The 25,968-nt window shown below is 33.0% G+C and overlaps 5 protein-coding genes across 8 annotated transcripts in view; all 5 read right to left on the reverse strand.

Moving 5' to 3' along the window:
• Positions 1-694: 694 nt before the first annotated feature.
• On the reverse strand, positions 695-4,152 carry LOC7477028 (F-box/kelch-repeat protein At1g67480). 3 transcript variants are annotated; one of them, XM_024611406.2, is made up of 5 exons: positions 3,990-4,152; positions 3,409-3,502; positions 3,237-3,321; positions 2,283-3,137; positions 695-1,541 (listed from the first exon to the last, which is right to left on the reverse strand). In XM_024611406.2, exons 4-5 carry the CDS (start codon positions 2,810-2,812, stop codon positions 914-916), a joined length of 1,158 nt encoding a protein of 385 aa, XP_024467174.1. In that variant the 5' UTR covers positions 2,813-3,137; positions 3,237-3,321; positions 3,409-3,502; positions 3,990-4,152; the 3' UTR covers positions 695-913. The 3 variants fall into 3 exon arrangements, with proteins under 3 accessions (XP_024467174.1, XP_024467173.1, XP_002314539.1); XM_024611405.2 differs by having other exon boundaries at positions 3,409-3,495; positions 3,990-4,141; XM_002314503.4 differs by lacking the exon at positions 3,409-3,502 and having other exon boundaries at positions 3,990-4,147.
• Positions 4,153-10,366: 6,214 nt separating this feature from the next.
• On the reverse strand, positions 10,367-11,568 carry LOC7477027 (signal peptidase complex subunit 1). The gene is made up of 3 exons (XM_002314502.4): positions 11,403-11,568; positions 10,960-11,241; positions 10,367-10,740 (listed from the first exon to the last, which is right to left on the reverse strand). The coding sequence occupies exon 2, from the start codon at positions 11,239-11,241 to the stop codon at positions 10,960-10,962; it is 282 nt and encodes a 93-aa protein (XP_002314538.1). The 5' UTR covers positions 11,403-11,568; the 3' UTR covers positions 10,367-10,740.
• Positions 11,569-14,712: 3,144 nt separating this feature from the next.
• LOC18102439 (probable nucleoredoxin 1) lies at positions 14,713-17,254 on the reverse strand. Its single transcript, XM_052456047.1, has 4 exons — positions 17,081-17,254; positions 16,291-16,770; positions 15,694-16,173; positions 14,713-15,564 (listed from the first exon to the last, which is right to left on the reverse strand). Exons 1-4 carry the CDS (start codon positions 17,165-17,167, stop codon positions 14,917-14,919), a joined length of 1,695 nt encoding a protein of 564 aa, XP_052312007.1. The 5' UTR covers positions 17,168-17,254; the 3' UTR covers positions 14,713-14,916.
• Positions 14,713-25,968, reverse strand: part of LOC7477023 (probable nucleoredoxin 1) — a 102,231-nt gene continuing 90,975 nt past the window's right edge. The window contains exon 7 of the transcript XR_008060212.1: positions 14,713-14,789. The gene's annotated coding sequence lies outside the window, so the exon portion shown is untranslated. The remainder of the gene's footprint in view (positions 14,790-25,968) is intronic.
• LOC7477025 (probable nucleoredoxin 1) overlaps positions 19,685-25,968 on the reverse strand; it is a 41,972-nt gene continuing 35,688 nt past the window's right edge. Inside the window, exons 1-4 of one of the 2 annotated variants that reach the window (XM_002314501.4) lie at positions 22,054-22,232; positions 21,262-21,741; positions 20,665-21,144; positions 19,685-20,536 (exon numbers count right to left, since the gene is read on the reverse strand). In XM_002314501.4, the coding sequence (XP_002314537.4) occupies positions 19,889-20,536; positions 20,665-21,144; positions 21,262-21,741; positions 22,054-22,140 (1,695 nt within the window). In that variant the 5' untranslated portion in view covers positions 22,141-22,232 and the 3' untranslated portion in view covers positions 19,685-19,888. Of the gene's footprint in view, positions 20,537-20,664; positions 21,145-21,261; positions 21,742-22,053; positions 22,233-25,968 lie in introns of those variants that run through there. The other variant, XM_052456042.1, reaches the window with a different exon arrangement.

Raw genomic sequence — 25,968 nt, forward strand, 5'->3', positions numbered from 1 at the left:
CCGAGGCAAACGGTAACTATACTTTCTAAGTTACAAAATAGGACGATAATGTTTTTCAATATAAAGAAGTAAAATATACCTTCAAGTAATTATATAAATTGCTCTGAGCCTCTTATTCTACTCTCCCAATGAACTTCTGAACGGAAGTGTGCTGGTCGTGAACGATCATCAAATTCTTTGATGGTTCCATATGCACATCTTCACTAAATGCTTCGTTCAAAAAGGCATTAGAGACATCTAATGGTGGAAAATTGAATTGGGTGTGGACTGTGGAGGGTTCATAGGCTATGTTCCTGCTGCCTGGTGGTGGTGTAAATATGCTTCATCCCTGAGAGCGCAGGACTTTGGAATCATCACACTGGTCCATTCTGAAATCTACTACTGGATCATGGAGGAGTTTTCCAAACCTAAAGACATTCGTGGTGGCGTGCTGGTGTTTCTAAAGCGGCTGCCTTATCGATTGAACATAGACCCAACCTTAGACCGCTAAGGTGCCGTCCAATTACCATTAATCTCATTGCCTAAGCTCACGTTATGCTCTATGCTCTACCGGTAACTTGTAACTTCAGTTATGGTCTGCCTCCACCTGAAAAGCTAGGGATACATGAAAACAAACTACCACCTCGGAGGTTGGCAGCTAGCGCAGAATCCCTAATCTGGAAGTTGTAGCAATATTCAGGGATTACACGTCGTCTAATGACAATATGAGTTCTCAGGGGCTGGGATTAGTCGAGAGTTTAAATGACCTTAGGCACATCAATGGCAAAACACAGACAGCATATAGCAACACAGCCGTCTCGGTAACTTTCACAAGAGAAAAAAAAAGTATTTGCAGATATAAAAAAGAAATAGAAACCACAAATCCCTGCCTGTCTGGTTATATGTACAGACCTGTCCTCATCGATGCACCCTGTCATGCCTTAATGGTCACACAGCACAAGCAGCGTGCAGATGGCTTTATCTCAGAAGTGCACCATTCGGAACCTGGAGAAGCATTAGGATCATACAAAAGAGTACGATAACCTGGCTCCTCCTCCAGCGAGAATAATAGAAGTTTTCCATCTAGGATTCCAAACCGGAAATCAATGATCGAGTTCCCAGTCAACGGAACTGCTACCGTTTTCCATGAACTGTCCTCTGGATTGAATATTGATAATTTCCGCTGGTTCTTCCACTCCATACAGAAGAGCTTCTTTCCCAGAACAGCATGGGCAGTAACCATCACACGACCATTCTTCATCTCACACCAGGTGTGCTTCTCAGGATTGTACACCTCCACAAACCTTGAATTGCCTATAGTGAAGGTTGACCTTCCTCCCATGACATAAAGCTTGCCCTCAAAGCCACAGGCAAAGCAACCCCATCTTGGGCGGCGAAGACTTTCTATCAGGGTCCATCTGTCAGTCTCAGGATCATACATCTCAACACTGGAGAGACTATCTCTATCCGTTCCATACCCCCCAGCAGCATAAACCTTGCCATTAACCTCTGCACAGGCAAAATCATACCGAGCAACATTCATGCTTGACAATTTGCTCCAACTGCAATTACAAAGAAAATGTTTTAATGAAGAGTTCCAACTATAGAAAGGTAATGCATTATAACAATCAGGGCACAGACACAGACAAAGCACTGCAAAAGAAGGTAAGGGACCATTTGGCCCAACTAGTATTCTGGGACCAGTTACATGCCAACCACCCTGGCCCTGCCTACATTTACAGTGTAAATCTCAGACTGAAGTCTGCAGAGGTGGCCTCAAACGAAATCGTTTGCTGTAACAGTGCTCGGAAATAAATTTAATATGTGACTGGCCCTTAACCCGGACATGAATTATATCAACTTCTTTGGTGCGTCCTACTTCTACAGTTACTTTAATTAGAACAGCCAGATTAAGGTGACATGTCTCATTTTCAAATACATGAAAAAGGCTCTGTAAATTGTACAAGTTTCCTGTTTGATTTGAACAGGCAGTTTCTCCAAAAAATCAATAAAATCACTGACCCTGTTGATAAATCTGTGTGCCTGTGTGTGTGGAGGGTCCCAGTTCACAAGGTTACAGAAATGACTATAGGCTTCATTTAGACTTCCCTGTGAGCCAAACATTTCATAAACCCACCTAACTAAGATTTCAGAAATATCAAACAAAAAGATTTTGGCTCCTAGCTAGCAAACTAGAACAATCCACGAGGCCGAGATGTCAGTTTCAGAGAAAAAAATCCAAATCAATCTGACAATAATTCCAAGAGGTAGAGAGAGATTCCCATGCTTGACAAAAAACAAACCTGTTGAGGTAACAATCATATTCGTAAACATCTGCTGAGGCAGTGCCAGTCCCTTCAATCACTGAATAGCCAGCCATGACAAGAAGCTTTCCGTTTAGAACAACTACCCCAAACCCAGCCTTTGTAGAACCAGGCATAGGTGGAAGAAGCTGACGTTTGAGTCCCAAACAATCCAAAACCACCCAGTGGCTTTCTTTTCCTTCAGAATCCATAGTTAGTACAAAAAGCCATTCTTCAAGCAAGCCAGCTAATTTTCGCACAGTGATGAACTCTTTGGTTTTAAGAAACGACCTCCATTTCTTGCAAACAGCACCCATAGCTGGGAGGTAGCGGCGAGGAACAAGTGCAAGGCAATACTTTGCCACATCATCAGGCAATCCAGGTAGAATGGAGCTATCAATATCATCAGAACCCCGCGAAGCTAGTAGAAGGTTGCTTTTTGAATACACTTGATGATTTTCATGTGTAATCAAAGTGCAGAAAGACATGCTTGTGTCTAAGAATCTCTTCTTACTCGTAAAACCAGACATTTTCTATAATTGAACGGAGATGGAGATGATTCATGTAGTTTATTATATCTCCCTAGAATCTAGCAGAACCTTGGAAACAATGAATTGGTACTTGATTAAATAAATTCACGCTAACTATCCCCTATAGGGATTTTAAGAGAAAAGAGCATGGAAGAAGCTGCAGATCGAATCACTTGAGCGGTAAATGCCAAGGGTTTCCTGTATCTTGCCCAGTTTGATTCCATACAAAAAGTTCTTCTCTTGTAGCAGTTTCTTTCAGATGTTTTATGCTGAGGTTTTTGTAAGCCTTAAAAATAGTCTCTTCTCCCAAACATTTCCCAAATCCCTGCGGATGAAGAGGAGAAAAAACACTAAAAACACAACATTCATCCATGGAATCAAAAGTTCGAAATCCAAGTACATGCATATCTATATTTATACATACCTGTCAAGACTCAGGAACCATAAAACTTAGGAAGCCTCAGCCTGCTGCGACTTCAATTGTTATATTGAAGTTGATAATTGATTGCCTGGATCGCATGAAAAAAACATTAGTTGATTAAAAAATTACCGAACATGAACTATTATAGTGAAGAAAAGATGATAATAATCAGCACCTAAAACCAAGCTTCTCAATGCAAACACCACACTCGAAACAAGCAGGTTGGATTTCAAAATAAAAATCTGCACCGGACCCCTGATTTCTATTTTCTACAGAATCACAGTAACCAATCATTCAGTCATGATAGAAAAGAAAAATTAACAAACAGGAGAAACATTTAGGTAGTATCAACAGAGATCTAAATATACATAATTGCCGAAAACCCACAAAGCAGAAGCTTAAAGAACCATATCTCAAGGTCAATAGCTAGAAGATGATAAATACAGAGCATGAATTAAAAGCAAACCAAAGAATTCAAATCCTAGAGTAAACTCACAGAAGAACGGAGAGATGGCAATAAGCAAGACATGCAGAGAGTGAAAATGGGGTGACGAAAACAGGTTATCATTACCTTACGTTAATAAATTATAACAGGACACCACAACTTAGAATGAGAAAGAAGACAGGCAGTAAAACATCATCAGGATTAAACAAAAGAAAAACTATGATGGATACTAATGCTGACAGATCTAAGCCAAGAAAACTGGAGCCAGAAGTTTATGTAAACAGGTGTTAAGAGTGAGAGAGAGAATTAACCTGGCTAAGAAAGGAAAAAATAGGAAATTCGCGTGGAGAAGTGGACAAGGGAGCTGGTATGGATGCAGAGATTTGGTCTTTGAGAAAGAAGCATAAAATGAGGCTTTTTATAGAGACACGCCCGGATTGCCAGTTTCAAGATAAAACTGACAGGGCGCCACCACGTCAGGATTAGATTTCTGATTTCTATTCCTCGGAGTGAATGCCACCGGTAAGTATTAAGAAAGGACAGCTACTATTCTTTAGTATTATTACTATGCGTGTGACTGATTATTACATGGATTTCTTTTTAAATGTGTCCTAAGACCATGGGTTATTTAGATTTTATCACTAAGTTTGTAAGATTTTTAGATTTTCTTACACTACTAGTTATGTGAATCTCTTGTCATAGGATCTGCTGAAAATAGGATAACCAACTCTTAACCCACATGTATTATTGGATTAATATTGAATATAAAAAAAAAGTGTTCAAAGGAGTAAAGAAAGGATTTTTATATTTCATTTTTTGTATTGATTTTATTCTTTTAGTATTAAAAAATATATATTTATTTTGAATGCATTGGATTGATATGAATTTAGTTTATTTTTGAAATACTTGAAAAAAAAACCTTTTTATTAAAAAATAATTATGGTAAGGTTGTTATTCAAAATATTTTTTAAAAAAAATATATTATTTTGTATATTAACATATTAAAATAATCTAAAAATATTTTAAAAAAAATTAGTAATTTGATGTGAGGTGAGGTAGTTACCGGTTACCGCTAAAGTGTGATAAGAGAGAGATAGAGACGACTGACCGATTACACTTTGTATTGCATCATTATTTTCACCTTAAATTCATTTGCGGTCACATGATATCTGTTACCTTCTGTTCAAATTTTCCACGTCAGTCAGCCAAAACAGCATTTCATAAAAATTTAAATTTTTTATTTAAAATTATTTTTTATTTTTTCTATTGTTTTAATATACTAATATTAAAAATAATTTTTTAAAAAGTAAAAAAATAATATTATTTTAATCTATTTTTTAACAAAAAAAACATTGTAAGATAATCGTTAATATAAATCCAAACACGCCGTACTAGGAGATAAATATTGGTGGACTTGGACAAGAGAGATCAAGGTGCAGTGGTGTTGTAAGTGTCGTGGACCACGACTAGGATTTGTGGAATCGTTGGCTAAAGCTGTCAATTTAAGTGGGGTCCATCATCATCCATGGACGTTGTAATTAGTTGAATGTAACCTACGGAGGTTGCACTTTTCAACGTCAGTGACGACGTGTCTGGTCAAGGATTAATTCCGCAATGCGGTAAGCTGGAGATATTGTCTGTAATGCCTAGATTTTGCCGGGGAAGTCCGTGGCTTCTACCTTAATGGTCATAGACGAAGGACAAATCCATGTAATAACAACATTTTGGTTGATAAATCAACTGGTGGCTACGAATCGGGGACAGATACCTTGTGTTCCCATTGCTTCATGACATGTTTATTTTTATATTTTAAAAGTATTTTAAAAAAAATTTAATATTTTTTTATTTCATCGATATTAAAAATAATTTTTAAAATAAAAAATTATTATTTTAATATTTTTTTAAAAAAATCAATTAGTTGAAATTAATCCATGGTATATTTTTTAATTGCAATCCACTGGTGTATGACTTTGGAAAGCTACTTTGTTGTTGCGTAGTCCAAAAAATAATTTTCAACATTTTATTTTTTGAAAGACTTAATTCCCATTCCAAGGGTTTGTCACTTGTCAATTGATTAGTTTTTTCAATGTTGTTAGGTTATTGTCAATACTGCTGGAACTAGTGGTGCGCTGGCGGCGGGGGTAGATAGGTTGAATTTAAGACTATCTCTTTTTTTTTTTTTTTAAAGTGTTTTTAAAAAGAATTTGAAATTGTTTATAATTTTTTTTTCAAATTAAGTTTTTTATATATATTTTTAAGTTATTTTGATTTCATGTGTCAAAAATAAAATAAAAATATTATTTAATATATTTTAAAAAAAACAATACTTTAAAAAACATTTATTATAACAATACAAATCTATTTGTTTAGGTCAAAATGTGGAGTCGAGTAGAAGTTGACGGCTGGAACATGGGCTGTTCCTATCTCCTCATCTTGAATCTTGGGGAAGACGAGGGAAATAACGTGGAATGATGGTTGGTGACTAGCTTGGCCTCCCCGTTAGGTATGGCAGATTTATTTATTTTTTTTGCTGTATTTTCAAGGAAAGAGAGAGCAGCATGCGTGCGTGGCATGTAAAGTATAAACCCCATGACTTGATGAAGGACTAAATATTGAGCTCCATTGACGGAGTCTATGGTGTGACTATTACAAAGTTGGTGCAATATGGAAAAAGCAAGAAGTCGACTTCTTTTTCTTCAACAACTCTATAAAGGGTATGATCATGAGCAACAAGTCCATTCATCGTTCACCTGAAATTTAAGAAGAAGACAAAGATGATACAATACATCAACTATTATAAAAAAAATAATATAAAAAACTATTTTTTATTTAGCAATAAAGGTATTCTCCGAACCATTTGCTTGTGGATAGATGACGAGATATTTTGTAAATTTTATTTTTTTTTAAAGTGAATTTAGTTCTTCTTTTAAGAGAAATAAACAAAAAAACACAAAACCGTGTAGAGATTTATAAGATATTTTGTGTCAAGTCACAGGGTTTTTTATGTGTGTTTTAGCTACAACCATTAGGTATTTTTGCTGGTAGTAACATGTAAGTTTTATGCATATTTTCATTTTATTTATGATATTGAGAATTTTTTTTTGGTAATTGTGGGTGTTTGGGTTAGCTTACATGCACCTCGACTAATCCTCCAGGATTCTGAAGTTAATGATCAGATAAAATTCTAGTAACCATGAGATTTATGGCACTCAAACTAATGACCTCTAAAAAACAAATTAAGGACCTAACCAGTTAAATTACACCTTTTAAGTTTGATTAGTATCCTTCTTGGTAAGCTGACTCGTTGTAACATGAATCACATTCCTCGTGAAGGTAATTAATTAATGGATAAGATTGGATATAGTCAAATTGGTGTATAGGAAGCTATGCGAGCTGATTCTCATGATTAATTTCTTAAGGCACCGTCCGCACCGTCCAACATGCCAAGCTACAGAGATTATAAGATATGGAAGAATATGGGCAAGGGTTGAATTTAGTGAATGATAATCCATATATAGTCTATTCAATATATATATATATATATATATATATATATATATATATATATATATATATATATATTGAGATATGATTTAATAAAGAAGCCTGGGACGAATCTAAGGGATATTGTTTGTTGCTTCATAAACTGACCAAAATATGTCGTCACCCTCCACAACGACTTTAATAATTCGCTAACTTTAAAAAAAAAAAAAAAAGTAAAAGAAAAGAAAAGAAAAGGTCGTAGCGGCTGAAGCTTTTTGCCCCATATTCCCATATTCCAAAGAATATGGGACATCTTCCCATATTCTTATATATATTTTTAATTTCTAGTTGTTCGTATTCTTTTTTTTTTTTATCCAATTGAAGAAGATTTTTGCCCCTTCAAATTACACTTTCTTGGCTTTGCTTACAAGTCGTTTCATTTTGTTTTTTTTTTTATTATTATTATTATGTGAGGTCAATGTAATTTAATTTTTTAATATACATAAAATATAATTTAAATAAAAAAATAATTGACACATGCAATGTACTTACTAATAAATGGGAGTCATCTATGTCTTTCAGGTGGTGCGTCGTCCAACCTTTAATTACTGCCTTCTAGGGAGGCGTTGAATGTGTCTCGCTGCCCTCATCATGCCTCTAGATGAGAGGAAGTTGAGCTCCGACAATGTATAGTTTTTTTTTCTCCTCCTCTTCTAAAAAAACACATTGGGATCGCAAAAAATCAAAGAAGTCTGGTCATTTGTTCATTAAATCAAATTAGATATTCATTATTTTGATTGCAATATATTTGATTTTGAATTCTTTATTGAACTTATTTTGTTTTTCAATTTCATCATTTTATTTTTATATTAAGTTTGGTCTTCATTATGTTAATTGTTATTTGTTTTTTTTTCTTTATTCTTTTTTAATTGAATCATTTTTTCAATTTTATCCCTCGCATTTTGATTTCATTTTTTTTGTCAAGTTTAGTCCCTATTCTTTTCAATTCGATTTTTTTCCCTTTGTGATCCTTTTTTTTTGTTGAATTTATTTTTTCAATTTTATCTATAATTATTTTAGTTGGTTGGGAATTATTTTGTTTTTACAATTCTTTGGCAATGAATCATTGTTGAATTTTTTTTATTTGTTATCAATATTTTTTTTCTAATCATATTATTAAATTAGTTGAGCTTATTAAACTCAATTAAGTTAATGATCATAATTTTTTTTCTAAGAACACTTGCATTGTATTGGCATTTTTTTTACACTAGAAAAAAAATAAATCAACCTGAAACGTAGTGCAAACCACTTATTTAGTATGTCACTACATTAACTATTTTTTTAATCTAGTTCAAGAATAAAATATATTTTTGACCAACTGAGGAAATTATTGGTTTTTCTCCTCTTCAACAAAAAATTCCACGTGTGACTTTATAGAGAAGCTTGAAGCCAATTGTAGTGGGTGTAAAGCACAAGAACAAGGGTTCAAGAATATGAAGTTGACGCAATATCTTGGAAATAATTTTTTGAATGAGAAGAGGGAATTGGGATGGAAAGTCAATATTTGGAACCACAATACTGTGTTTAGGAATGGACCACATGTGGCTCAATTGTTAACCGAAGGAATCTATAGCAAGGAGCCCAGTTGGGCTTATGAAAAAATGACAACGAGCTGTGTTATGATATGGAATAGAAACAAAGGCAGTTATGGCCTTGATCATTGCTGTAGCGGCTTGGAGCTTTTAGCTAAAGCTGAAAAGAGGCCACACCGGAAACGCTCATCTGATGATGGACAACTTTTGCACCTGTTGCCGTTTAAAGATTTTTTTGTCCTCGCTTTGAGTTTATCCTATGAATGCACTCCCTCAGTCTTTCTGAAAGATAAGACGTCCTACGGCTTTATTCAATTTTGCTCCATTTGTATTGATTTGCAGCAAGTCTTGTTGAAATCAGCTTAAACTAATCACCGCGTATAGCAAACCCATTCACCACTCGTTTCCCTTCATATAGAGCGTTCGAAGGGATGTTATCCGTGTCTATTCCATGGCTGAATTTTTGAACCAAATGGCCGTTGGTAGGCTGGTAGCACATAATTTATTGTCAGCTTTAGGTTTCATATTCCAATTTCCAGCTCGAAGGTTTAAAACTCTCCTACCCTGCTTCGAACTACAAACTCAATCAACCAACTATATCATAGGGCCAAAGAAGGAAAAGGTCCGGCTAGTTTAGTAAAATTTTGGAGAAAGGTTTGGCGAAGTTGACATAACTCTGGCAGCCAGGAAGAACATGGCAGGTTCATCACGACAAAACAAGGACGAGAGGTTAAACACAAATTGACCACAAGAGAAGCCAAAAATTAAAGGGAAGCATCCCCTACCACTTTCTGGGCAAAAAATCTCATCTCACGTCACCCAAAGCTGCAGTCTACGGTACTCCACTGTTATTACTTGAAAGGCCCTTCACTTCTCATCCAGCCATGCCATATAACCCACCCACTAGTTCCATCAATTAAACAATGTTCATCCAAGCAAAAGAGCAATGAATCATACATGGGGAATTAGTTTCTTATTTTAATTTTGATATCATTTTCCCTTCAGAAAATTATACTCGTAAATAATCATACATTTTCAACCAAACACAACGACAAGTTTCAGCATTTCTTAAAATTATGCAGGATGACATAAATTCGGAGAAAGAACGAAAACTGTTCAAAGTGCTAAATTAGTGTGTATAACAAATTGTGATGCACTGTAAACATTGTGATGTCATTTAAAATTTTGAAGTCAAGAGTTGGATGTCAATAGCGAGAAAAGGAAAACAAATAGAAGAGCAATATCATAATTCTTTCCAAGGGCAAAATACCAGACCAGATAGAAAGCATATGACTCGTCCTACAATTATAAGATCAATTTCTTCACAAATGAAGCTCAAATGGGGCAGTATATGACGTTAACTAGAATCAAATTATTGCAACTCTACTTTGTTCATGGATATAATGCAATACTTTGTTTCTTAGTTCCTGTTAATAGCTTCAACAGTAAACCCTTTCCTCAAGATTCTTTAACTGAGAATTGTATCAAATGCACACCCACTTCAGCAAATGCAGCAGGTTTAGCCTTGCTGCTTTCTTGATAGTGGAATGGAAATTTACTCATCCATAAAACTAGAATTGAAAGAATTATATACCTCGCTTTTATCATCAGCATTCTCTCTTAATAATCAACTCAATTATATTTAAAAGAAGCAACAGTCTATAGCATTACTTATCAACAAAAACAACTGACCCTCATAAAAAGGCAAACCCGCTTCATCCAGAACATAAGCAGGATGCATCTCCCGTATCACTATAAGCATCTGTCTCATGTAACGCCCATTTCAGGCCACTGGATAAAACAATGTCTATCATTTTTCTAAAAGTTTAGCAATTAACTTTTCAAAATCCAACAGATAAGAAACATCTGCACACACAGGAACTTGCATTCCGTGACCAGTAAGATGAATTTGTTCTAGTTCTCGAAATGCAGTACTCTTAACATTGGCTATCCATTCTAATAATCAGATTAACCTGCTGCTGTCACTCTGAAAAACCAACAAGAAAACAAGCATAAAAAAAGTTAAAAAAACTAACTGAAACTCGAATGCCATTGTCTAAAAGGTATTGAATTTATAGCAAAACAAAGTTATTCTAACACCCAATTCATCCCATAATGTTTCACTCCATCCATTAAATTGAAGATTTAAAAACCCTAGCAAACAAATGCTTAGACTAAAAAACCAGTCAAAATTAACAAAACCAACCTACTTCTTGGACGATTTCTTCTTGTCCTTGGAAACCACAGCCTTCTGTGGCTTAGGGTGCTTCTCAGCTTCGCTTGGGTCCAACCACTTGAGAGGATGGCGATTAAAGAAGGGCCAATTAGGGACAGTAACCAGCGTGGTGAAAACCACTCCACCGGCGTAAATTAGCATCATCATTCGAAACGATCCTATTATATAACCTGTAGCTAAAGCCACCGCCGCGAAAACTAACAGCAGTATCTGCATCCATAGCTCCGCTTGTTTCTGTCCTTGCCAATCCATCTAACCACCAAAAATTACAACGATCACCCAAACATAACAATTCAATTTAATTAACACCCCAAAACCCTAGATCATAATTAAGGAATTAACGAAAGGATTGAAGTAATAATTCTAAACGCAGATCACATGGCTTAAGGGGAGAGAGAGAGGAAGAATCTTACCGAGAAAGCGAGAGATATGATTTGATCTGCAAAATTGGGATATACTGACAGAAGACAGAAGATGTTATAAAAACCGTGCGATCAGACTCATGGGACACGTAACGCATAAGGAAAGGTGTTACGGTATGATTAACGGTGGAGATTAGGCTACACCCCTTTTAGTTTTTCTTGTTATTGTTATGGTTTTTTTATATATATAAATAAATAAACAGAGAAAAAACTAAAAAGAATTATATCCTGTTATACTTTTATTTTCACTATGAAATTAAACTGTTACAGAAAACATAATTTTTTTTAATCGCAAAAAAGGGTAAATAAAAATTCAGTTGTAAAGAATAAATAAAAAATTGGGTACTGCTAATATATATGAATTGGTAGTCAATCACCTAAAATTCTACAATCTAAAATTTAAAAACGAACAATAAAATTTCTTCTGCATTTTCTAACTAACCTTTTATTTCATAACCTTACCTTTTTGTAGTTTATTTGAAAATAGAGATAATTCCCAAATCTTCCTTTTAAAAAAAATAGTAATATTTTTGTATATCTACAAAACTCTAAACAAAAATATATATATATATATATATATATATATATATATATATATATATAAAGAAACAAAAATTCTTACTCTTACTTAAAACAACATTAACTCATTTGAATTTTGTGGTAAGTAGTAGAATTTTTAAACTCGGTTTGGTGAACTATTCAACTCAAAACTCGAGTTATTGGGTCATTCTAAATCAACTCTAATTTTTTAATAAAACAAAATAATATTGTTTATGTTAAAAAGAATCAAATGGTTACAATTGAGTTTTTGATAGAGTTTTACCGAATAATCGAGTTACTGAGTCAACTTGAATTTTTGAATGAATCACCTTGATTTTTGCTTTTCTCTATTTTGTTTATAAACATGTTTAGTTCCAGTCCTAGATCATCAACGTCTTATATTTAATGTTTTAATTTTCAAATCACATTTATATTTATAATATTTACCGTATGTAGGTTATATATTAATATAATACATGGGCAATATTTTTTAAATGGAACTTCTAGAATATCATATTTCTCATTCTTTAAGATTATATAACACAAAGTTGAGATCTAGAATCGTAAAGCTTTATCCCGAGGGAAGCCCTTCCAGAAATTCTCAAAGGCCCAGGCCGAGCCCAGCCCATGAAGAGTTTGCAAATAGTTTTTAGTATGTATTTTTTAAAGTGTATTTTATTTGAAAATATATTAAAATAATTTTTTTTATTTTAAAAAATTTATTTTAATATCAGCACATTAAAATTATATAAAAATATAAAAAAATATTAATTTAAAGCAAAAAAAATATATAAAAATTTAATTTTTTTTAAAAAATTATTTTTAATATCAACACATTAAAATAATTTAAAAACACTAAAAATTTATTAATTTAAAAACAATTTAATTTTTACAAATATCTTTAAAATAAAAAAATATACTAGAATCAACCAACACACCAAAGTTAGCACCTTACTAGGCTACTAGCCATATCATTGCACAAAGCGCAAAGATAAAACTTTTGTAGCCAATGAGACATTTTAAACTTTAAAAGTAAATGTAGCCTCACGCAACGCTTTCTATTAGTAAAGAGGTTCCTCGTTGTATGCAAATTCTATGCTTCTTATTTTATTTATTTTGTAAAAAATATTTTTTATATTTATTTATCATAATATGTTTTATAAGATAATTATTTTATAATTAATATTTAAAATTGATTTATTTATTAAAAAATATTATAAATTCATAAGATCCTACAAAATATTTTTTAAATAATAATTTATTTAAAATATCATTCAACTATTTTAATTATTATCGACATCTCATCACTATTATCTTCTCTTTCATCGTCATCTCTTCGTCCTCTTCTTTTATCATCACCACCTTTTCTTTTATCATTTTTGTAACCACCTCATGACCATTATCCCTGCCATCTCATGACTATCAATCCATAATCATAATCATCTCACTCAGTATAATTACTAATTGTATTATTATTTTACCGTTATCTTCCTTACTATCACTTTCATCATCATCTTCTTCTTCTTCATTATAATTTTTTTTCTTTATTTTTATTATTATTTCACTATTAATTATTGAAAAATATTTTATAAAATTTTTCTTTTGTAATTTTTCTATGCAATTCTCATTTTAGCCTTCTCCCAAATGTTGGTTCTTCTAAACCCATGTTTTTTGTTTTATGGATCTACAGACAAGAAAAACAGATTATTTAGCTCTGTTTGTTTGTTTGTTTTTTAGGTTGAAAAATATATTTTTAAAAAATATATTTTTTGATGTTTTAAAATTATTTTAATATGTTAATATTAAAAATAAAAAAAATTATCTTAATATATTTTAAAATAAAAAAACTTTAAAAAACAATAGTTAATTACAAAATAATCTCATACCATCATCAGTGTTCTTAGAAATTGCATCGCGTTCCCAAAAAATTCAAATTTTTTTTTTGCTAAAATTTAATATGTTTTGTATGTTTTGGATCGTTTTGATGTGCTGATGTCAAAAATGATTTTTAAAAAATACAAAAATATTATTGGCATACATTTCAGCACGAAAAATTATTTGAAAAATAACCGCAACTAAACTCCCAAACATACCCTAATTAGTACAGCTTATGGCTTCACTAGCTTCTAGAAGCTCGCCATTAATCCTATCCGTCCTTTGCCTCCCATTGACTGGTACAAGCACTAGCCTGCTCGTGATTTTGGTTCCACCCTCTAGCAACCTTAAAATAACTGTAATGAACCCAGTTTCCACTTGCTGGGATTTCATTTGTCAAGCAGTCATCAGCAACAGAAGAATTGCCATTTCTATTCGATGAATTTGTCTTGCTTAGTTCTGATTTGAGATTAATGCTGCTTTCTTGAGTCTGAAATCAGCCTCAACAGGTAATGAGAGAAGGCAGAGAGGGAATAAAAAAATGACTATCCAGTTGCTTGGATTGGAAAGTTTTGTTTCTTTTACGGTGGAGTTACAATGGTTTCATTATATAATGTTGGTTTAGTCACAATCAGCCCTCTTTTTTTTAAATCTGCAAAACAATTACAGGAACATTTGCACCAGAGGTGAAGCTGCTGCTGCTTCATCCAGCCAAAAAGAAACAAAGAGAGTGGCACAATGGAACCATTCATAGCACCTCTTCCCAGTTTTTTGACAGGAGTGATAAGCATTTTCATTTCGGAATGACGAGAACCTCATAACAAGTGATGGAGATTTGAGAACAACCAGCAACCATGGATTCCCAAGTTTCAAATGGGTCACAGGATTCACATAAACTTGGCCAATCCGGTTATTTATTTTTGGTATCGAAATACAGGACATGAAAATCCTTCAGCAACACGCCTCTTAATTAGATATCAATAGCAGGAAAGACATCCACTATCTTCACACACATGCAATAAACACCTTACATCGCAAACTTATTACAGCAGAAACCCCATAAAACCAGATACCAGTAGCGCTTGCCCGCTTAAGCTCTGCGGCACACATCACCATGGCAGATCCTTCCTTCCTTTCCCTTTTCACTTCCAGTATCTTCATCTTCCTTCAAAGCACACTTGGGGTGAAGATCAAAGTCACATTGTTTGCAATAGAAAGACCAACTATGTCCTGTTCCACGACAGCCATTGCAAATATATACTTTGCGTTTAGTACGTATCAGCTCATGCTCAGTATGAAGTTCGTGTTTCACTTTCTCTGGCCACCCCTTTGCCTTTTCCTCAAGCTCCTCCTCCAATTGCTTTAGATGTTCCTCGGTAAATGGAAAAGCATCTGCCCCGTAACTTGTCAAGTGCATCCGAGCTTCCTTGGTAATGGTCCGGCCACTTGGGCCAATCGCTACAGCTGCAGGAATGCCTTGAATTTTGAATTTCCGACTCAGGATTTGTTTCCTTTCATCACCAAATGGAAGGGCTAACCAAGGCATTTCTGAATAGAACTCGTCAAAGGTGGATTGATCTCTGTCGCTTGAGATGAAGATCACCTCAAATGCATTGTCTTTTGCTTTAATTGTGTGGTATGCTTCAATTAGCTTGGGTAAAAAGGCACGACAAGGAGGGCACCATTGAGCTGAGAAGTAAAGAAGAATGTTCTTTCCAACTAGATCAGACACTCGGACCTAATCAAAGAGCAAACCATTTGAATGATAAAAATACCTTTGCTAATGAATTCAATTCGAGATAATAAGCAAGTTATTGAAAGTAATGCAATAACAACATGCGATGTTAGCACAGAACAAAAAAATTACCTTGGATCCACTTTTGTCAATCACAAAATCATTTTCCCCATTAACCAAAACTGACTCAAGCGTCTGCGATTCCAGTTTTGCCTTTTCAATTTCAGCTAGCTCCTCAAGCTTTTCCGGTGTAAATGGGTAGGCTTCAATTCCATGGTCTTCGATGAGTTCAGCTACATTTGGGTTCAAAGTCTTCCCATCTTGGCCAATTATGACAAGATTAGGAATGGTTCTAAGTTCAAAATACCGCGCTAGCTTCTCGCAGCTCTTGTCCTTAAACGGCAATGCCAACCAAGGCATTGTCTCAAAACTCTCTTTGAAGTGTTTTTCCTCAGAGTTTAGAGATATTAGGACTACTTCAAAGTTCTCTCCTTTTTCCTTGAGCCTCTTGTACAATTCCACTAGTTTAGGAGTGAATTCACGGCACATCCTATGAGCATGGATTGAGAAATACAAGCCAACCAATTTTCCTTCAAGGTCCAACACAGGGATCTGCCATTACAGATAGCAAAAATGTAAATTATGGCATCATCATTAAAAATAGCAAAAAAGTGAATGATGGCATCATCAATTCAATTTCAAAACTAGCTAATTGAATGAGCCATCTACCTTTTTTCCATCATTTGAAATCACATAATCACGTGAGCTTGAAACCAAGATAGAGCTTATGGTTTGATTCTTCTTAGCATTCTCTTCTTGCTCTTTCAGGAAATTCAGTCTATCAAGGTTGAACGGATACCCATCCACGCCATGTTCCTTGACAGTGCTGACTCCATTATCGCAGGAAACCTTGCCATTCGTATCAAAAATGACAAGATTAGGGATCCCTCTTACTTTGAACACTTCCTTAAGACGTTTGCGGGTCTCCGTATCAGAGAAGGGAATAGCAAGCCATGGCATTTCGGAGAAGTATGTGTTGAAGGATTCATCATCTCTGTCAGAAGAAATGAAGACCACCTCAAAGTCCCCTTTGGATGATAGCTGTTCATAGACTTCTACCAACAACGGAGTGAAATTACGGCACGGCCCGCACCACGAACCAGAGAAGTAGAATCCCACAATCTTCCCAACCAAATTGCTGACCTTAACCTAAAAATTAACGTGGAACATTATCAGAAAAAAGTTTCAGCCCTTAACGAATCAAAATCTTATTTGTGGTTTCTTTCTCTTGCCAGTGAGAGAAGCAACAAAAAAAAGAGCTTTTTCTTAATCATAAAAGCTTCAGAAATTGGTCATAAATTTGTTCTTCAGCAAGGCTTGCAGTCTAATTTAAACATGATATTCATCTTAATTACTAGAAAAACCTACAAGTTCATATAAAAAAGACGTCAACTTATAATAAGACAAGAAGAAGTAGAATTGAATAAGATCAGAGAAACTCATATGCTAAAAGCAGTACCTGATCACCATTGTTGCGGATGAGAAAGTCCCTCTCTTCTGAAGAAAGAAGCTTTGAAAGGTCGAGAGAAACGTCTTCGGTGGCCATAGCTAGCTATGTGATGAACTACTCAAAAGGCTAGAACAATTGCCAATCCCAGTTGCTGTGTAATGGAACTTCCAGGCTAAGGCTCCTTTAAAGTACCTGCTCGCCCGGCCTAGGAAATTATTATTCTAATTAGTCAACGACGACTACAAGGCTTGGCTGGTGTCGGGTGATGACGAAGACATTATGACGTAGGTCCGCGGAAGCGGTATTCGCATTATTACGTGCTTCTATAAATCTCCTATTGCTTCATTTTTTTTTTTTAACATGTTTTTTTTAATCTCCTTTTTTTGTTTGTATTCTAGTTTTTTAAAAATTATGAGTTTGTTATTAAATATATTTTTTGTTTTTATCTCTTTAATAAATTTTTTATTAAATGTGACTTGATGATAACAACATGTAATTTAATAAATTGGTTAAGATCCAAACTTAATAGATTCCTTCTTATCCTTCTGATAAAGTTTTTTAATAGTGACACTCTCAACTCCTTTTGATTTAAAAAATAATGATGTTACGTGTATTTAATAATCATAAATCAAATTATATTGTGTATTTGAGCCACGTCATGACTCTATTTTAATAAAAAAAATCCCTATATTTTTAGGAGAGAAAGAAAGAGTTTTTAAATACAATATTTTATCATAATTTTGACCTTTCCCTACTCAAAAGTGCACTATACATATATATCATTATCTTTTATCGAACACTCCAAATGTATTTAAATTTGTCAATTAATTGTAAATAAGGGAAGTTAATGAATTTCCACTCTAAAATGTTCAAATTCATTGTTTGCTTTCAACTTTGTTCTAATTAAATCAGGTTAAGTATATGACTTTTTTCATTAGTGGGTATCCACTAGATATTCTATTTGATCTATTTTTTTAATTAATTTTATAAAAATAAAACCTAAACTAAAAAAATAAAATAATTCCTCCTTCATGAATCATAAAACTATGAAATTAAATTAAATAAAAAAATAAGAGATGTTGTTAGTTTAGTGTTGTTGCAAAGTGGACAAAAACTCAAAATATCAAGGATAAGAATAATATTATAGTTTTATTTTTAAAATTTTTTTTCAATATAATCACTAAATATTTTTTTTAATTTCATCTTTGATATTTTATTAATCAAGAATTTGGACTTATTGGTTGGTTTTCTATAATCTTTTATGTGGGGGAAATTAAATGTCTCTACATTAGGGTCATGTTTGATTTTACAAAATAAAATCCTATTTTATTGCATATAAAAATTTAAGACTTGGGGCCAAAATTGACCGTTAGCAACAATTTCAAGATTCTTTATTTGAGAAATGTTCATTTCTCCATATTTTACTTTAAAAATTTTATATTTTAATCCAAAACTCTATTTTGATCACATTTCAGTCTCTAGCTTTAAACAAAAGATAAAAATTCATTGAAAATAATGAAAGAGAGAGAAACACATAGAGTGACAAAGTTTTGTTAGTAAAAATAACTAAAATTTGTGTCAATGTGTTCTTCTTGATAAGAAGAGTGCTACTATGGTGTTTTTGACTTTTTATATATAAAAAAAAAACAGATCGAGATTTGGAGAGTTTTTTTTTAAGGTTAAACTTTGTGTTTTAAAATTATTTTAGGGTTTTTTTAGTTGATGGATTAGTTTATAGACAATCTAAAAGTGTCTATTAGATATTTTTAGATAAAAATATATTAAAAAATAAATTTTAAAATAAAAAACTCCAACCCAATTCTTCATCCACCTTTCCAATGATAGGAAAATTAAGCAAGTAAAATGATGTGTCATTTACTTTATTTAAAGAAAAAACAATAAAGGATAGATGTTATGTCATCCATCAAAGAAAACATAAAAATATAAAATGGCTCTTCCATCTTTTGAATAATTGAGCCATTTGGCCCCACAAACATGGCTTGTTTTGGGCCATTATTTTTAAATTTTTGGATCTTTATCCTTGAGTTTTAATTTTATTTCATTAAAATTAATTATTTAAGAACACATTAAGGATGTTATTTTAATAAATACTTAAATTATTAAAAATATACATGAGATATTATTTTATTAGATACCATTTAATTTTTACTTTGTTTTTAAATAAAATTATAATATTTTTTTTATAATATTAGTAAGGGTTTTTTTGGCATAACCCATCATGATCTTTCTTATCTTTGCACATACGCTGTCAAAGACTATAATAATAGATTCCATGAAAAAGAAACTGCGAGAACATGAAACATGCATTTGAACATGAAAAGGTAAATAAGCTGAACATAATTAATGGGCCATAGAAGCGAAGGTTTTTTCAATGGCTTCAAACTTCTTGGCAGCGTGCTTCATTGTTGTCGCCGAATTTCTTCGCAGTGTGCTTGCTTGAAACGTGGATGTATCACATGGATGATATTTTCGTTCTTTGGACAGGAGTGATAAGCATTTTCCTTTAGGAATGACAAAAACCTCATAACAAGTGATTGAAATTTGAGAACAACCATCAACCATGGATTCCCAGGTTTCAAATGGGTCACAGGATTCACATAAACACAGCCAATCCGGTTATTTATGTTTGGTATCGAAATACAAGACATGAAAATCCTTCAGCAACACGCCTCTTAATTAGATATCAATAGCAGGAAAGACATCCACTATCTTCACACACATGCCACAAACACCTTACATCGCAAACTTATTACGGCAGAAACCCCATAAAACCAGATACCAGGTGCGCTTGCCCGCTTAAGCTCTGCGGCACACATCACCATCGCAGATCCTTCCTTCCTTTCCCTTTTCACTTCCAGTATCTTCATCTTCCTTCAAAGCACACTTAGGGTGAAGATCAAAGTCACATTGTTTGCAATAGAAAGACCAACCATGTCCTGTTCCACGACAGCCATTGCAAACATATGCTTTGCGTTTAGTACGAATCAGCTCATGCTCAGTATGAAGTTCGTGTTTCACTTTCTCTGGCCACCCCTTTGCCTTTTCCTCAAGCTCCTCCTCCAATTGCTTTAGATGTTCCTCGGTAAATGGAAAAGCATCTGCCCCGTAAGCTGTCAAGTGCATCCGAGCTTCCTTGGAAATGGTCCGGCCACTTGGGCCAATCGCTACAGCTGCAGGAATGCCTTGAATTTTGAATTTCCGACTCAGGATTTGTTTCCTTTCGTCACCAAATGGAAGGGCTAACCAAGGCATTTCTGAATAGAACTCGTCAAAGGTGGATTGATCGCTGTCGCTTGAGATGAAGATCACCTCAAATGCATTGTCTTTTGCTTTAATTGTGTGGTATGCTTCAATTAGCTTGGGTAAAAAGGCACGACAAGGAGGGCACCATTGAGCTGAGAAGTAAAGAAGAATGTTCTTTCCAACTAGATCAGACACTCGGACCTAATCAAAGAGCAAACCATTTGAATGATAAAAATACCTTTGCTAATGAATTCAATTCGAGATAATAAGCAAGTTATTGAAAGTAATGCAATAACAACATGCGATGTTAGCACAGAACAAAAAATTACCTTGGATCCACTTTTGTCAATCACAAAATCATTTTCCCCATTAACCAAAACTGACTCAAGCGTCTGCGATTCCAGTTTTGCCTTTTCAATTTCAGCTAGCTCCTCAAGCTTTTCCGGTGTAAATGGGTAGGCTTCAATTCCATGGTCTTCGATGAGTTCAGCTACATTTGGGTTCAAAGTCTTCCCATCTTGGCCAATTATGACAAGATTAGGAATGGTTCTAAGTTCAAAATACCGCGCTAGCTTCTCGCAGCTCTTGTCCTTAAACGGCAATGCAAACCAAGGCATTGTCTCAAAACTCTCTTTGAAGTGTTTTTCCTCAGAGTCTAGAGATATTAGGACTACTTCAAAGTTCTCTCCTTTTTCCTTGAGCCTCTTGTACAATTCCACTAGTTTAGGAGTGAATTCACGGCACATCCTATGAGCATGGATTGAGAAATACAAGCCAACCAATTTTCCTTCAAGGTCCAACACAGGGATCTGCCATTACAGATAGCAAAAATGTAAATTATGGCATCATCATTAAAAATAGCAAAAAAGTGAATGATGGCATCATCAATTCAATTTCAAAACTAGCTAATTGAATGAGCCATCTACCTTTTTTCCATCATTTGAAATCACATAATCACGTGAGCTTGAAACCAAGATAGAGCTTATGGTTTGATTCTTCTTAGCATTCTCTTCTTGCTCTTTCAGGAAATTCAGTCTATCAAGGTTGAACGGATACCCATCCACGCCATGTTCCTTGACAGTGCTGACTCCATCATCGCAGGAAACCTTGCCATTCGTATCAAAAATGACAAGATTAGGGATCCCTCTTACTTTGAACACTTCCTTAAGACGTTTGCGGGTCTCCGTATCAGAGAAGGGAATAGCAAGCCATGGCATTTCGGAGAAGTACGTGTTGAAGGATTCATCATCTCTGTCAGAAGAAATGAAGACCACCTCAAAGTCCCCTTTGGATGATAGCTGTTCATAGACTTCTACCAACAACGGAGTGAAATTACGGCACGGCCCGCACCACGAACCAGAGAAGTAGAATCCCACAATCTTCCCAACCAAATTGCTGACCTTAACCTAAAAATTAATTTCGAAAATTATCAGAAAAAAAATCAGCCCTTAACGAATCAAAATCTTATTCATGGTTTCTTTCTCTTGCCAGTGAGAGATGCAACAAAAAAAAAGAGCTTTTTCTTAATCATAAAAGCTTCAGAAATTGGTCATAAATTTGTTCTTCAGCAAGGCTTTGCAGTCTAATTTAAACATGATATGCATCTTAATTACTAGAAAAACCTACAAGTTCATATAAAAAAAGACGTCAACTTATAATAAGACAAGAAGAAGTAGAATTGAATAAGATCAGAGAAACTCATATGCTAAAAGCAGTACCTGATCACCATTGTTGCGGATGAGAAAGTCCCTCTCTTCTGAAGAAAGAAGCTTTGAAAGGTCGAGAGAAACGTCTTCGGTGGCCATAGCTAGCTATGTGATGAACTACTCAAAAGGCTAGAACAATTGCCAATCCCAGTTGCTGTGTAATGGAACTTCCAGGCTAAGGCTCCTTTAAAGTACCTGCTCGCCCGGCCTAGGAAATTATTATTCTAATTAGTCAACGACAACTTCAAGGCGTGGTGTCGGGTGATGACGAAGACTTTATGACGTAGGTCCGCTGAAGTGGTAATTCGCATTATTACGTGCTTCTAGAAATCTCCTCTTGCTTTTTTAGCTTTTATTTTGAATAACGCAGACATGCTGAGTCACTTGGCCCAACAAACATGCCTTGTTTTTAGCCTCTTTTTTTTTTTTTATCTTTTTCTTTATCCTTAAGTTTTAATTTAATTTCCTTAAAATTAATTATTTAAAAACAAATTAAGGATGTTATTTTAGTAAATACTTAAATTATTAAAATTATATATGAAATATTATTTTATTAAATATCATTTAATCTTTAATTTATTTTCAAATAAAATTATAATATCATTCTTATAATATTAGTATGAATTGTTTTTCACAACCCATCATGATTTTTTTTTTTATCTGTACATATACGTTGTCAAAAAATATAATAATAGATTCTAAAAAACAATTAAGGATACTATTGAACTATAAAATGATAATTGATTAAGAGCATATTAAAAAATGTGATAGAAATTGTATTTTAAAATAGTTTTTATTGGAAATATATTAAAAAATATTTTTTTTAATTTTAAAAAATTTATTTTTGATATCAATATATCAAAACGATCTAAAATACTTTAAAAATATATTATCTTTTTAAAATTTAAGCAAATAGTATTTTAAGCAGTCCTAAACACCCCATTTTACTATAAACAAAATCATCATATTTTTAATCTATTTATCACATCATGAAACATCATGATCACTAATTAGCAAACACAACACCACCGTGTAGAAACCATGTGTGGCACTTCAAATTCATCGTAACAAATTGATCAAATTATAAAATAATCCTTATACTTCTAAGAAATTAGTAGCTCACTCCCTTTATTTAAAAGAAGCCATATTTTACCTCCATGTTATCATTTCCATTTACTATAAATTAGTTCTTCCTTTAGTTTTACATTGTAAAAGTGCTAAACCATCATTTTAGGTATTAGTAAAAAAAAAAAGTATTTATTAACGGATTGACGGTCAAAGCTTCTCAATTGAGTAACTTTTTTGTTTTTAAAAAACAGAAGGACTAACATGTTGGTCTATTGAAAATGTAAGGATTCAATTATAATTTAATTCAAGAAACAAATATGATGCTATTGACATGTCCACAAGTCCACTGGCACAATTATTGCTTATAACCCATCACCTATCAATAGTGATGGGGGAGGGGGGGGCCAGAAGTGTCCTTCTCCCGTAGGGTAAAAGCCCAGCAGTGTCCTCCCCCATCGTAGGGTGGTCCAAACACAAGATGGCTAGAGATACTAAGAACCTGTTTGGTATTGCGGTAGCTATTATGGTTGTGATTTTAAAAAAGTTATTTTATAAAAATTATTTTTAGTTAAGGTTGGTTTAATAAAATAGGTGTTTGGTTAAAATTGTGGTTGAAATTGAGGTTGAACAAAAAGTAGTTTAATGTGTTTGGTTAATAATGCTTTTGAAATTGAGGTTATAAAATAATTTTAAAAAATATATATTAATATTGATGTTTTTTAATTTAAATATTGTAGATTTAACTATTATTATTATATCATGAAATAAATCATACTTTATATAAAATATTTTTTATTGATTCATTAAACCATCTACATTTCTATCACGTACGAAATACATCCGACAAGAACTACAGTTTCCATAATTTTTTAGCGTGTAATAAAATTAGATAAAATATTATTATTTATAAAACTAGTTTTTTTTTAAAAAAAATGTTAAAAAAATTAACACACTAAAAAAAAAGTGTCCACACAGTGCAAGTGAACAATGCAAGAGAATTGCACTGTTCACTATTTTTAAGTGAACAGTGCACTTTTCTTGCACTGTTCACATGAACAGTGCATCACTATGCACTGTTCATGTTAATTGAACAGTGCAATTAACATGAATAGTGCAAAAAAAGTAAGGAATTCTTGCTTTTTAAATACTGCGTTTCCAACACAAAAAAGAAATAGGATCCAGTAAACAGTATATCTTTTTTTTTTAATCAAACAACTACAATTACGTTTTAAATAAAACGCAACCGCAGTCACTGTGATAAAAATTATTATTATCACCATTATTACCATCATAATAAACTATTATTTTTATTTTTATTGCTGTTATTGTTACTCTTATTATTATTATCAAAAAATTTATCATCATCAATAATATTATCACACCTATTAATATCATCATCATAAATAATATTGTTATTTTCATTATTATTTTTATTACTACTACTATCATCACTATTTTTATAACTAACATTACTATTATTATTTTTATTTTTATCACCACCATCACCACCACAAGTCCACAACCACCACCACCACCATTATTGAAAAAGAAAAAACCTTAAACTTGATTTGAATAGAATTGAAAACTATAAATTTTTTTATAAAAAGACTAGGAAAAACAATAAGAAATTAAAAGAATATGGACCAAATTGAAATCATTATTATTATCATTGGCAAAATAAAAAATTATAAACTTGATTTGAAGAATAAAACTGAAAGTAATAAAAACTTTGATAAAAAAACAAAGAAAAAAAATTAAAAATTAAAAGAAAAGAAGACCGAATATATACAAATTAAAAATCAAGGGTTAAATTGAAAAAAAAACTTTCCCAAAAGGAAAAATGATCAAAATACCAAAATCAAAACTAAAAGAACTGAATTTGAAATACCAATAACAATGAGGTCCATAGTGCTTTTCGGGGGGCAGGAAAAAAAACAAAAGGAAAAAAAAAGGATCACTAGCAATAAACCAAATATATTTTAACTACACAAGCCACCTATTATAAAAGAGGAGATAGTGAGACATCAAATTACACAGCAGAAGGACAATTTTTATCATTGGGAGTCGCTGCATGCACCGTCCAAATTACACAACAGCTCCCATGTGATGGCTCGTGTTGTGCACGTAGCAACAACTTTTTTAAAATAAAAAAATATTATTTAAATGTTAAATTGCATTACTATCCTCAACCAAATCAACAATTAACAAAAAAAAAAACAAGAGTAAAAGACCCTAATACCCTTGATCCCAATGAATTAATTTTTTTAGATCCAAGGGTACATGTGTAATTTCACTATGTATTAAAAATAAAAAATACCTATATACTCCTATATGAAACTATTGATTTTTTTTACTCCTAGAGGTATTTTTTTTATTTTATTTTTCATTAAATATTAAAAATATAAAAATGCCCTCAAACAAACCTCTAATAATTAATATTCTGTGTGAAATTACCAAAATACCTCTGAATCAAAGGTAAATAATTTTTTTTAAGGCTATAGACATTATTTCACTATTGTAATGGATAGTAATATGACTCTATAGCCATAATGAATTTGCCTTTTTTTTTAGTATTTTTTTTATAATTAGTCAACTATACTTCAAGACTTGGCTGGTGTCAGGTGATGACAAAGATATTATGATGTATATTAGATGCTTATATAAATCTCTTGTTTTTTTTTAAAAAAATGAAAAACATATTCCATTTTGTAATCTTTTTTTTTTCCGTTTGTATCATAGTTTTTAAACCCGACCTGGTGGTCGACCCAGTATAATAATTGGGTCACGGGTCAGATGGGTTGACTCGGGTTAATAAAAAAAAAAAGAATTTCTTGCTTGCCCTTGGACTAATAATAATAA

This window comes from Populus trichocarpa, chromosome 10 (genome assembly GCF_000002775.5).
Source record: "Populus trichocarpa isolate Nisqually-1 chromosome 10, P.trichocarpa_v4.1, whole genome shotgun sequence".
NCBI classification, from domain to species: domain Eukaryota; kingdom Viridiplantae; phylum Streptophyta; class Magnoliopsida; order Malpighiales; family Salicaceae; genus Populus; species Populus trichocarpa.